Here is a 14,589-nt window from a genome sequence, read left to right on the forward strand (position 1 = left end):
TGACAGCAACACCAATGACAGTGACAGCTAATCCGATGACAGTGATACATGTGTTTTGTTTTGTTTTTTCGGGGCAGCAGCACAGCCTGGACAACAGTAGCCAGCCAGCCCCTATGGTCAGCGTCAGCAGCAACAAATCCCAGCTCCCTCCCTGTACACACTCCACAGCAGCCCTTGACAAACAGCAGCACAGCTCTGGACAACAGTAGCCAGCCAGCCTCTATGATCAGCATCAGCAGCAAAGAACACACAAATCCCAGCTTACTCCCTGTGCACACTCCACAGCCAGAATGAAAAATGGCGGCGATTGCGGGGCCTTTTATAGAATCCAAAACTGCGAGAATCCGACAGTGGGATGATCATGATGTTTTGCCTCCATTTCAGATCCGAGCCAGGCGTGAAAACCCGAGCCTGACTTGGATCCCGGCTCAGATCGGGGGGGCTCAGGGGGTTCGGATATCGGAAATCCCTAATATATATACAGTACACAAATGGTCGTCGGAACTCCCAAAGAAATATTTTGAAATCGAGTTTAGCGAAACCTCTGTAATTTAAGAAGTTAAATAGAGGTTTCATTAATCCCGATTTTAAGCTTTGCGTATATGTTACAATTCCTGTGGAGGGCACCCAGCATATTGGAGAGAGGCTGAGTGCCAAGCCTACTATATACAGTTTGTATATACAGTATATACATATACACATGCTGTTCTGCAAGCTCCAGTTGTTCTTCCCAAGCCACTGCGAAGTATTAAACATGACTTCACATCCAGGATGTGGACTGCATATTACCTGTGCCAATTGTGGAAGCACAGAGGTGCACTAAGTACCTCCAGCAGTCCCACTCCAGGTTTGGACTGCTTTGGGTCACCCCAGACATCGAAGGCCAGGCACACAGCCTGTAGTATACCACCCCTATTGAGGAAACACTCTGCTGGCTTTTCAATCACTATTAATAATATCTGCAAGTTACTCTAGACTGTGTATGAGAACAGAGATTTTTACCTCTTTTTGCGGGTGAGCCATATAATAGCCTTTATTATTAACAACATATATACAGCCGTAACAAGAGCACTAAATTAATAGAAGTTCAAATATCCCTACTTTAAGGGTGTTCCTGGAATGAGATTGGGGTTGATTTCAGTGTGCAGCATAAGCTCGTTTTCTGTACAGCATAATTCAATGGATACATTTTATTGATACATTTTTTATGTAAGGCGCCCAAAACGTTATTGCAATTAAAGACAATATAACAACTTACAGCTAATTTATACTAAAATAAAGACACAGACACAGACTGCTTTGGTTAAGTGGTCATAACTTGCTTTTATTGAAGGTATGACCCTGATTTTAACTTACCTTTAGGAGGAAAAGAAGGATGCTACAAACATTCAGCTCCAGCCATATGTTACTTAACCAAAATGAGGGAGCGACTGATATGCCCCCCCCTGTGGCCATTGTAAGCAGAGCTGTGAAAACTCACAACCCCCTATAATACTGCATAGTATGAGCGTGTCCGCAGAGATGGATACCCGCAGAGGTAGGCCATACTATGACCCTTCAAAGGATATGTGCTCCACAATGTTTTATTACACCTTACATGGCCGCTGGTTTGTATCACCTTCCCGTGCCACCACCAGGTTCAAAGAGCCGCAGCCTGCCACCCAAATCAAAACACCAGATTGCATCCAAAAAGAAGAAACATCACCCAAAAACACACCTACCTTGACTCTGATAATATACCCCCTCAGAGCAAGAAAGTTGAGCCTGTTCCAGCTGCAAACTTGGGTGCCACACCACCAAACCACCAGCCCCGGAGACAAAATGAGAAACAGCCTTATTAATCTTTCTGTGAGCCTTAGCCAAGGCCAAAATGTCTCTAGAAACCCTCCACACATGGTGAAGGACAATTTTCAACCACACCAAGCACACCCCAGGCCACCGCGACCATAGGGCATCCATGTCAGCCTTCATCCGCAAGAATATCCTCTAACTTTTCAATATCATTGCCTCCATGGTGAATCACCAACCATGATGGGCGCACACAGCACTTCTCATGAAGAAACAGAAGGTCCAAAAGAGCCGACCAATGCACACCTCGGACCCAAACCACTGAACCTGATGACCACCTAATAACAGGGATGCCCTTCTTGCCATCCCATGCTTCTCAGCCCAATAAATAAATGAATGGCCCCAAGCCACACTCACTCAGAAGACACGGACAAAGCTGTAGAAGAATAAACAGACTAAAACGGCAGTAATCAAAACCTATAAAAGAAAAAGGATAGAATGGTAACCAAGGAGTTAGTAGCAACAGCCAAGCGAAGGAGAAAATCCAAAAAACCTCCCATGAGCCGTGAATAAGAAGCCAATTGAATTGAGGCCCTTTTGGAGGAAAAATTCAAAAATCCTGCTGGCCTTCGCGCAAGTAGCGTGAGTATCATACTGTGCAACCTCCAAACCCAACTGCCCCAAACAGCGCTTAGACACAGCAGCAAACTGGAACTAGTCAAGGGGGAGGAGTCCACATGCAATTACCATTGCGGGCCAACTGATGGACACAGACCCGCATATAAACCAGCCAAGCGCAAAGGGCAATCTCAGTATTAGGATGAGGCTTGATGGTAACCCAATGCCTAACTGATCAGTTTTAAAAAGGGGTAATTTTGCACAGGACAGCCCCAGCCTAAAGTATCACATGCTTAAGTAATAGACCGGAGTCAGCAGAACTCCTACCAGATGCCACAAGCTCGCTAATCCAAAATGCTCCAAAGAAAGCCAGCACAAAGTTAATTGGAACAAAGCAGATTCAAAGTCAGAAGAAGCAATCAATGAAACCACCCCTAACAGACGCAGCAGCAGTGCCACATCAACTGGGCGGCAAAAATCACCTACAATGGAGCTGTCTACAGTCCAACCCTTAAGGGGCTTAGACAGCACAAAACAACTCTGTGGGGGTGGTGACTGCCATGAAGGCGAGAGAAAAATCAATACCCACGAGGGCGAAAGCCATGGCTGGCTTAGATCGGCCCCTCTGATAACGGCACCATCCAAACTTAACCAAGTGCTGATCCAAAGACTTACCCGCAGAAGGAAACCTAACCTGATAAGTCTCGCAGTCGTACCATGCTGCCTCATAAACCCCACAAAGTAGGCGGAGCATGGAACCTCCAGGCCAGACCAACTAGACTGGCTCGACAATCTGTCAAACACAAGTCATTCCAATCCGAAACCTATTAAAATGAAAATGGTATAGGGAATCCACTATCCCATTCTCAATACCCGGCATGTGTCGCGCCGTAAAACAATAATCGACTGCAAACACTTCAAAACCAAGGACCTCAACAGACGCAGCACCATAGTGGAAGAGGAACGCTGATTATTAATAGTGTGCACCACTCCCAGGCTGTCACACCAAAAATTATATTCATGTCAGACAACCTATCAGCCCACAAATAAACTAAAGAACACTCTGAAGTCAGTTGAACCAGCAGCATCGGTGAACAACCGGCTACAAGGGCCAATCAACTCCAAATTAAAATCAAACAAAATTGAAGCACACCCCCGTAAATCAACTAAAAATTTCCCTGAATAGGTGGGCACTGAAATGTGGGTTGGAGACCCCTGCAATAGCACGCTTATGGGGAAACCCCCGCCCCATCGGAATGGTACAGCAAGCAAAATTAAACGCAACTTAGGACCGACAGCCCTGACGCAATTTAAACCATCAGGAAGCCAAACACTGAATCTGCACTAGCAACGCTGCTCCGTATCAGTTGGCAACCAGCAGCACCCATTAACTGTATCCACTGCAATTCCAAGGTAAGACAAGCAGGAAGTCGGGCCTTCCGTTTTGCCAAAGGCAACCGGCACTCTGAGCACCCCACAAATTATGCCATCTGATGGGCCTAGATACACCAATGCAAGGAAGAGCTACACTGTTCAAAATACGCACACAAGATAGCACAGCCCATGGGGAGGCAGCTGACAACAAAAATTGGCCATCTAACTGAAAAAACCATAAAATGTAGGGACCCAGGGTGCAAAAGCAGCAGGCAAACAGCAAATTCAACAACCAAATTTTGCCCTAAAAACCCCAGGAGCAAACCCTTTGTCATAGCGAGCGCCTATCAAATAACTGGTACCGTATCAGGCAGAATGAGCCACCATGAGGACACGACAAATGCTGGATAAACGAGATTGGCCTTGGACTGTCTCGGGCACAACACCGGGATGGGAAATGCACAAGTCTTGAAAAGGGAGAAAAGGCTCAGACCTATGGCCCAAAGCCACTAAGCAAAGACTTTCTGTCATTCCACATGGTAGAGCTCTCTGTCCGGATGCAAATTCTGAGGGATGGAGGGTGACCATATGCAATGTGCCAGCTATAGGTAACTGTAAACCCACACCAAAACCCTCCGGCAAAAAATCGTGCATCTTCCCGCAAAGGATACCAGCCCAACCATTAGACAAATCATCTAACACCACCGGAGAATAGGCCTTATTTGTCAACTCGGGGAACATAACTCCTGCCCCCTAAACTGCAATTTGATCCGGACTTACAATCTTTGGCAGGATGACCGCCATTACAAATGTGGTGGAATAGCGAAAAAACAACACCCAGCTACCCTAGAATACAGAGAATCGTTATAAGCAAAACACTTCCCCTTGGCAAGCACGGCCGTGCCCGTACTAGAAGAAAGGTTAGGCTCCGTTCCCTGCACCCTATCCACAGGCAACTTAGCCTCCTGTGTGACCGCTAACCAAACCTCTACAACCGTACGACCCCAGTGGTATAACAAGCTGACCGTCCTGCCTCTACGAAACTGCTCGTAATAATCTCTCCATACAAAACCCTTGGACTAATGAAAATATCATGCACCAAGTGACTATATTTAAATGGCGGTGCGCCAAAGGGCTAGTTTTGAGGTAGCAGGTCGGAAAAACCACTGAGCCAATCATGATAGCTACGGCAAGAATCTTAACCTGCCACCTGGCGCAGGCACCTCCGGCAGAGCACTGCAAGTGGAGCCCGCACCATGCCAACAGGGTAAAATAGTCAGGGGGGGGTGGTGAAGGTGCCGGGACAAGCATTATCCCCGCAGGAGATGGGGACTGCTCGCCCGGCAAGGACCTGAAAAGGATGGTCGCCTGGTGGGGGGCATGGCCGGGCTACAGGCGAGAGGGGAACTCCAGGTTGTAAAGGAAAGCAGGTAGGCTGGGGTGGAGGAGGAATACTGCCAGGGGCTGCAAAGGGGTGATATATAGATCAATGTATAAGGGGAGCAGAGCGCTTAGGGTGGGGCATGAGGGGGGAGAAGTGAAGGAGAAAATGAGGCAAGGAGAAAGCAAGATAGAAAGAATAAACACAGAAAGTGAAAGTGAAAGGGAAGAACAGGGAATACACAGACAAGGAGAAAATAAACAGAATAAATAAAGAAACAGAATAAATGTCACCAGTCACTGTCCAGGATGGCTCCGAGGGACAAACACCATCCAGAAAGGAAGTTGCTGGGCGTACACCAGCCTTAAAAAGCTCACATATAGCCACTCCCACGAGCTCACACATGGTCAGAAATCAACCAACCAAATAAACCCCCCAAACTACTCTACCTAGCAACACTTGACCAAGGACTCATATATCCTTAAGCTTATGCAGCTCTCGTCTCATCTTACAATTGTTTCAATTGGAATGTGTTACAATCTATTGTATGTGCTTTTTTGGTTGATTAAATGTTATATACAGTAACTAGAGAGAAGCCTTATTCCTATTTCAATCAAGCAATATTCTATTTTATTGTATTATTTTTTTTATTATTTTTCATTTATTTAGTGTTACAAATATTTTCCAACCGACAGCTCAGTCCTGTTTACTGGTTTTTCTACATGAAGTACTGCAAATCTTTTTTATTTTTTAACTCACTACAGTACAAAGCATTATGATCATTGTCTCTTTCAATAGAACAATCTTTATAAAAGTACAAAAAGAACATTCGTCATCCAACATATCTCAAAAAGTTTTAAAGACTGACTACTCCAGCTACTTTGGAATACAGAGGTCACAATTTGAAGAAAAGAGAAGATTTATGTTAGGACCAGTCACATGAAATAATCCTGACAAGAAAAACCAGAACAATTTCCCCCAGCACACTGAATTGGACCAGCAAGAGAGACATACATCCCACATAATAATAGAAATGCAGAGATCTCAGTTAAATACATTTACAAACCTATGGTAAGCCACCAGCCCTGGCAAGGCGTCTCTGTTCTGGTGGTCTTAAACTACATGATAATACTAGAGATGTGCACGGACCCTCATGTTTTGGTTTTGGTTCTAATTCATCATTGGTTTTGGCAAAACAACACTCCAGTGTTTTGGTTCAGATTTTGGGCCTGATTCAGACCCACTCGCAAGCGGCTGTCCGCTCGCAAGTGGGTCGATGTTGTGCACTGCGCATGCGCATGACGGCGGGAGGTCCGTCGTGCGCATGCGCCAGACGCGATGAGTGAAGGACTTTCCTTCGCTCGTTGTGTCTGATCAAAGGGGGCGTGCTGTCAATGTTGATTGACAGCACGCCCCCTTTGGTGGGCGTGCCGGGGGCGTGCCTCCCTGACGGGGGCGTTCCCAAGGGAACGCCTACCATCAAAAGCCGGCCCACTGGCATCACTAGTGATGTCAGTGGGAATGATTTTGGCTCTGATAGAGCCAAAATCACTCCGGGCCTTGCGGTTGAAAAACTCAACCGCAGGCTCCGGCTCGCAGTGGCGATGGTCGCGATGGTCAAGACCATCGCGGCCATCAAACTGCACGCTCGTATAGGCTGTGGGTGGTGACCCACAGCTATACAAGCGTCCAGGAGTACGCTCCATAATTATGGAGGGCGGCCCTCATTCAGAGCGTGCGCTCTGCTCAGAGCGTACGGCTCTGAATGAGGGCCTTAGTTTTAGTTTGGTTTTGGATACCTTTAAAATCGATACAAATTGAACAAAAAGAATCAATAAAAAAAGTTAAAATCATGTAAATTGGACCTGTTTACATGCAATCCAAATTCCAGTTCAGTTTTTAAATCTGAGATTCGAACTGATAGCAGACACAAGCAGGGACCCCAAAGTGATTCAACCTTGGACTTGATTCAAATTGGAGCACCTAAGTTTGGGGTGTGTTCATTTTTTAGGAAAACCAAACTGCACATCTATAGATAATAAACACTTAGAGTAACATGGAACATCCTCAATTCATCTGACATCTCCTACTAGCCACCAAGTGTCTTGGGTGATAATAAAGAATAGGTTTGAGACAGAGATAAGAGGTTCAGATTTGACTCGTTTCTTTCCACCAACTTATCACAAGTTCTGATCTGAAAACGAGGCAAATCGTCATCTTTTATGGACGTCTTGGATCTGCCATGGCGGAAAGATGATGTTGTGTTTTCAGATGCAAGCAAACTGAGTCAAATCCGAACTGCTCATCTCTAGTTTGTGACCAACTGGTATACTGTCTGTGGTGGCACATACCATCCCCAGTAATAATACAAGCACACAACACAGATAAGTCTATTTTTATACATAGATTATAGTTTTACCAATAAGCATTTCTGATAAATACAGGGCCTGATTCAGAGATGAACGCAATTGCAAATTGCACGCATATCGAGCGATCGTTTGCCATTGCGCATGCATATGCATCGCAGTGTGCGTGCGCGAAGGCAGCAGTGCGGTCGCTGTGTGTTCACAAAGATCACAGAGGCCCATTGCAGATTGATTGACAAGAAATTACCATTTGGGGTGGAGACGGGGTGGTTAGCAAAATGTAGGCATGCCTGGCCGTTTGAACGCCGTTACGTGGGCGTGAATAAATTAGCCACTACAATTGCATATGCAGCTCTGCGTGGCAGAAGAGCTCCCTGGCCTGTGGCAGGTCAGACCTGCCGCAAGGGAAAATGGCCGCCGGTGAACTACGATGTTAACGATGTTTACGCAGGTATGCGTAGTCGCACGCAGGTGAGAAGGCAGTAGTGTGCATCTTTATTCTAGGGTGATCTTTGCAAATATTAGCATATTTTTCAACTGCGTTGCGTACGAAAACACAGTTGTAATCGCATTAGCGTCTGTCTCTGAATCAGGCCTACAGTACACATTAAAATAAACGTTGAGCACTTTTATTTTGTATTCACAGATTAAAGGATATAGTGTTACATTTCTTATCCTAATGATAAATCTGCTGCTGTTCTGTGTGACACTTTCTGTCTCCATCTTTGGATGTCGTTCCCTATCACACATACCATCTAATGTAACCCAGGTAAGGGAAAGATGTGTTTTATAGTAGCATAAAATAGCATAAAAATAGCACTAAGCTGTATAACCATTGTGTGCTGCTGATACCTGGCTTAACATGAACAATTCATCACAATCCATGTAGAAGATCTTATGGTGTTTCTCAGGACCATAAATGGGGGTATGAGAGTGGTGCCATTACCCATGAAGTATGGCCTAGGGAGCAGCACCATTGCTACCCTGTGGCACCTGTATTTGGCCTGCAGGGTGCCTCTTAACAACCTGAGAAATTCATGACATTGTGTGTAGAAGATCTTAACAAGTACCAAACCTTTTATTGTATTGTAAATTTGTTATGATATACTTTTTTTTCTTTCTATCCCATGTTACATGAATTCATCTTCTGTAATGTTTTTTGGGTCCTACTGTATTCACTTTTACCACTACAAGCAGTTGACTATTTGCTACGCATCACCAAAGGTTTTCACTGAAATACTGCAGGATTTAGATTGATTATCCTCTGCTTTGGAGTGTATGGCAGGGGCGTATCTATAATGGGTACAGGCTGTGCCGTGCACACGGGCCCCCGGGTCCAGGATGGCCCGCACCGCACACCCTGCACCCATAATTTGTCATACTTACCTCTCTGAAGTCCCATGTCGGGTCTCCCAGCACTGTTCAGATGCTGGAAAATGGCCGCCGCGGCCATTTTTCTGGAATTTTGGGGATACGCTGTGAGATGATTGCCGGGAAAATGGCCGCCACGCCATTTCCCCTGTGAGTCAATTGATTCTGTGGTGTCCGGCCAGCCACGTCAGTAGGCTGCTGGACACCGGAGTGAGAGGAGGGGGCCCGTGACGGGGGATGCACATGGGCCTCCTCCTCTCTACAGACGCCCCTGGTGTATGGTTTAGGCCAAACTGACCAGTAATAGAGGAGGTGGCACACATTCAGTTTACCCAACTGTGTATAAGAGCCCAGAGCTATTCATTATCAGGTCAGATGTTCTTGTGACTGGCCCAGTGATGTTCAGCACTGGTACTCCTGGCTTCTGTGTACCGTGGTGAAGTAGCTTAAGTCAATTATGTTGCACCTGCAAATAAGTGCAGCTATATTTCATACTAACAATACTGCAGGATTTGTGGAATGTTGTTTGCAGCTGCGTACAAAAATCCATGGGTCTAGGATGAGATCGGGCCATGAGGTGGGTGATTTCCGTATCCAATCATTTCCGGAGATTTTATGCTGTTGCAACGGCAACTCACCCCCCTCTTGGCCCGATCTCATCCTAGTCCTGTGGATTTTTGTACGCAGCTGCCAACAAAATTCCGCAAGTCCTGCAGTATTTTTGAATTAAGCCCATATTGTGAAACTGTAGTGCATACATTTGTGGCACTATAATTGTCAACATGCCCTGATAACCCATGACTGTTGTTGCAGCATGATGGCACGAGTAGAACTAGCCAGCGGTCACTGATTATTTTAGCCATATTGAAGAATGATGATTGGCTATCTGTTCTCAAAACATCCAAGTAGTAAGTCCTACATACATCAAGATTCACTGGCACAACAATAGCACAGTATATATATATATATATATATATATATATATATATACACTGTATGCAATAGTTTACATACTGTATTGACAATACTATTTAATTATAACATTGTTGATATACAGGTATATGGGTATATGATAACCACAATTAATTAGAAATCTTAAGCTTCCAAGCTACATATATGTTAAGTACAGTTCCTCCTTCAAAATGTATTCATCCCAGGAAAACCAAACACAAAGTGGGTGCACAGCATAGTTAGGTATCCACAACCAAAACAAAGTAGATGCTTAAATTCACACAGCTTGTTACTCAAAAGAAAGTACTGACATAAATAAATTGAACTTTATGGGTCCAATATCTAGAAAAACAGGTGGTATGAAAATATAATATAGATGGAGAAGAAGAGCGAGAGAGTGAATGAGTATGCGGGAGAACAATACAGCACCATACTTCAGGTAGAATGTGGATGACAGTTGACCCAATCTCCTCAGTAGTGTTAGAGTCCAATTTACCCTATGCAAAATATACAACTGGAATATGAAGTGGCTAGGCAGCCAGCCAGAACTCAAACTAAGAACATAGGGCCTGATTCAGAGCCGGACGCTCTTGAAGAGCGACTCGCCAAGCTGTGGGTGTATATTTTGAAATGCCCATGTGATGCTCCAGAAAGTTCTACCCACAGATTCACTACTTTGTTCTGGAGAAGTGCAGTTTGGCTTTCCATGAAATTGAACATACCAGAGCTTGGGCAATAGAAGTGGAACCAAGGGGTCTATTTACTAAGCCTTGGATGAAGATAAAGTGGATGAAGATAAAGTACCATCCCAGCAACTCCTCTGTCATTTTTCCAACACAGCCTGTGACATGGCAGTTAGGAGCTGATTGGCTGGTGCTTTATCCCTGTTCACTTTTTCTCCATCCAAGGCTTAGTAAAGAGACCCCCAAGTCCCAACTCAGGTCTTCCTGCAAAGCTTGAATCTCAGAAAGGGCAAAATTTACTATGCGGCAGGTTCCAAACCCCGGTGGTTTGGTGGCATTATGGTGGCGATTTTGTTATCTGCAGATTTGCTAAGGCCAAAACTGCTGCAAACCCACTGTCAAAACACATTTTAGAATAGAATAGAACAGGGCTAGGGCTAAAATTACTAGTCAGTGGTTTTGGTGTTATTTAGAAACCGACATCAAACCGCCACTAAACCACTGGAGTTTAAAACCCACTACAAAATTGCATCTCAATTCCATTTACTGAAACAGCAACTCCAAGTCTGTGCTGGGATGTTAATAAAAAAAAAAATATATATATATATATATATATATATACAACAGAAAGGGGTACAGTGGTGGCACTCACGGGTCCTTTAAGAGAATAATCACTCTGACAAGCTGTGTCAATCCTTGTTCAATGTTTCGGTCACATAGACCTGTATCTCTTGATACCTTTTGATAAAGGTCTATGTGACCGAAACGTTGAACAAGGATTCTTCTCTTAAAGGACCTGTGAGTGCTGCAATTGTACCCCTTTCTGTTGTCTGCATAAGGTTATTCATTAACCTTTAGGAGGTCACCTGGGCATTTTGCTTACCTGTTACAGTGGAGTGCCGGTATTTTGATTTGTTTATATATATCTATATATATTGTGGCAGTATCACGAGAGATGGTGCTGTTGAGCAGCAGATTATGTGTGAGGCAGGAGAGATCCACCCACACAGAGTACAAAAGATGTGTAATGGCTGCCATATGACCAGAGCTCAGGTAAGGCTGCTGGTGGACACAGTCAGACAGTCCAGGTGGGGCTGCAGTGTGAGTGAAGCAGACCATGTGGTCAGGATCATACCTGCATGGAGGCAGGCAGATCCATATACCTCTGACACTGTCCTTGTGAGAGGCGGCAGCCAACAAGCTGAGAAAGCTATACCAGGCCAGGAGGCTAGTGTCCAGTCCTGCATGTGGCAGGAAGGACCACAAATCTCAGAGACTGTGAAAGACTTTCATGCATATAAGCTGCTTCTACAGAGAGGGTTCAAGAAGTGAGCTAGTGCCCTAAGAAAGGGTAAGGTTGTTTATTATTTTATTTCTGTTTACTGGTTTCCATGCTGGAAGTAAAGCACCATTTTTGTTTATTTCACTGGAATGCCACGTGTGGACTCTAATTCTGCACCTAATCATTGCACCACTGACACCAATCTACCAGGCTAATTACCCCAAGTTGTCAGAATATATATATATATATATATATATATATATATATATAGGATTGACCACAGGTTCTCAATGGGATTAAGGACTGTGGAGTTTCCTGGCCATGGACCCAAAATTTTGATGTTTTGTTCCTCGAGCCACTTAGTTATCACTTTTGCCTTATGGCAAGATGCTCCATCATGCTGGAAAAGGCATTGTTCATCACCAAACTGTTCTTGGATGGTTGGGAGAAGTTGACCTTGGAGGATGTTTTGGTACCATTCTTTATTCATGGCTGTGTTCTTAGACAAAATTGTGAGTGAGCACACTCTCTTGGCTGAGAAGCAACCCCACACATGAATGGTCTCAGGATGCTTTAATGATGGCATGACATAGGATAATTTTATAGTCAAAATTTTGGAGTATACTTACTGTAAGTATGACAAGAAAGGCTCTGCTTGCCTGCCTTACCTTATCGCACATCACTGCAACTGGGTGATTTTGAACACATACTATGTTTTGTACACACAATTAATTTGGTGGTTCAGAATGTCTTAAAAACTGACAGGTGTGTGCAGGACATGCTTAGCATTTTTGGTATTCAGCAATTACATGTAGCAGAGTGCAGCAAAGTACAGAGACTTATGTAGTGGTAGATTCCAGTGGGGATGAGCTAATATTTCCAATGTGCAAAACTTTTCATTATGGGCCTTGCTAAGATTTTGTGCTTTTGACAGGCAGCATATATTACTGTTCTTCATTGGGTTGTTCAAGTTCTTTTGTAACTTGCAAGGCCTTCTTTTACCAGCTTTTTATCCAAACATATAGGCTCCATTTCCTGCAGTTTCTACACAGATACAGTGTAGCATCAACAAATCATATAATTATATAAATAATAATTATCGACTTTGACTAGGCTTCTACTCTGCCTTGAATCTCTTGTATTGTCAAGAGACTAGTGATTTGCTGTTTGGATTCAGTTTCCATTTTAACAATGTAATTGAGAGTATGTTTCATGTCTTGGATTTAATTATCTTTATAGATAATAGTACTGTTAATAATCAATCAATCAATGCTTTACCTGGCTTCCACTAATACTTTATCTCTATTTACCTGTGCTGGCCTCAGGCATCTCATCTATTTCTTGATTAGTAAAAACATTCTTTAAGATCATGTAATTTATTAAACTACCATCCTATCTGCCACTATATTTCATACTGTAGATGGGCTATATTCTTTTAAACTGCCATGTGTTTGTGCAAGTTGTCTGTGGCTTAGCTTGGGCTATATTAGTGAAAATAAAATTGTGAGCTGTTAGGTTTTCAAAATTGACTGGAAATGAATGTTACTGATGTTGTTAATACATTAGGAACAAAAACAGGTCCAAATTACATGATTTTTTAAATTTTTAACTGCCACTTCTGATCTGATTTGCTTGTCTACTTCAATTTAAATACCTGTTTATTTGATTATCATGATTTCAATGAAGCATTGTACACTGTGACATGCTTTTATACTTTATTGCACTTCTAATTTTGTTTTGAAGATTAAAAAGGGCAATAAAAATGTATTAAAAATAGAGATGTATGCGGACCCCCATGTTTTTTTTTCATCCAGATTAATCTTTGTGTTTTGGTTTAGCAAAACCACCCTCATGTGTTTTTGCTTTGGATCTGTTTGTAAATTAAAAAAAACAGCTAAAAGTACATCATTTTGGCCTGTTAGCATGCAATCCAAAACTGACCTGTTAGCTCATCATGCAATCCAAAACTGACCTGTTAGCTCATCATGCAATCCAAAACTGACCTGTTAGCTCATCATGCAATCCAAAACCCGAGTTCAGTTTTTAAATCTGAGTTCAGAACCGCGGAATATCCGAACCAAGACTTGGTTCAACTCGGTACCCCAAAGTGATTCAAAACTCTGACTTGGTTTGGCTTGAAACCCCTAAATTTGTTTGTTGTCCATTCTCTGAGAACCGGACCTGCACTTGTCTAATTAAAACAACCCTCATTGAGACTGGAAAATATAATGCCTACATATGTAAAGTAATTCTTTAATGGTATAAGCTAAATTGAATTTGATGAACACAAAGTTTATTTTTAATTAAGATGTTATCTTTAATGTTTTTATGTATGCTTATTGTTGTTCTTGACTGTCTGTCCTTGCAGGTGTTTGTGATGCAGAATGATACTGCGGTTTCTAAGAACCCTCCCAGAGTTCGAGCAACATATCCATTGCCACCATCACCATCAGCTTCCATCCAATATGTCAATGATATGTATTAATGTTATGTCATATTTCTTTACCATACTGTAAAGGTTCCCTGTATGTATGCACAGTGAAGGCAGTTTTTTTTGTGTAAAAGTGAGAATACAGCCTGCTGTATCAATTCACTAAGAACCAATGTCTCCTGAATTACCCTGGGATTCTCGCAGACAACTAAGTCCAAATGTAAATATTAACTTCTTCCAAGTAGCTAAAGAGAATTCAAGTGTTTTGTCATATATACAAACAGGAACACAAGAAATAATTTAGACTCTAGTGGTGGGCCCAGAAGGACTATTATCTGGCATTA

At 43.2% G+C, this 14,589-nt stretch overlaps 1 protein-coding gene across 1 annotated transcript in view; it reads left to right on the forward strand.

Moving 5' to 3' along the window:
• The window catches only part of LOC148522941 (membrane-spanning 4-domains subfamily A member 4D-like), a 67,355-nt gene extending 53,056 nt beyond the window's left edge, over nucleotides 1-14,299 (forward strand). The window contains exons 6-7 of the mRNA XM_088473580.1: nucleotides 8,152-8,296; nucleotides 14,183-14,299. Coding sequence (XP_088329706.1) covers nucleotides 8,152-8,296; nucleotides 14,183-14,299 — 262 coding nt within the window. The remainder of the gene's footprint in view (nucleotides 1-8,151; nucleotides 8,297-14,182) is intronic.
• Nucleotides 14,300-14,589: the final 290 nt, after the last annotated feature.

The sequence above is a fragment of the Taudactylus pleione genome, unplaced genomic scaffold (assembly GCF_031769625.1).
Source record: "Taudactylus pleione unplaced genomic scaffold, aTauple2 ptg000136l, whole genome shotgun sequence".
Taxonomy (NCBI): Eukaryota; Metazoa; Chordata; class Amphibia; order Anura; family Myobatrachidae; genus Taudactylus; species Taudactylus pleione.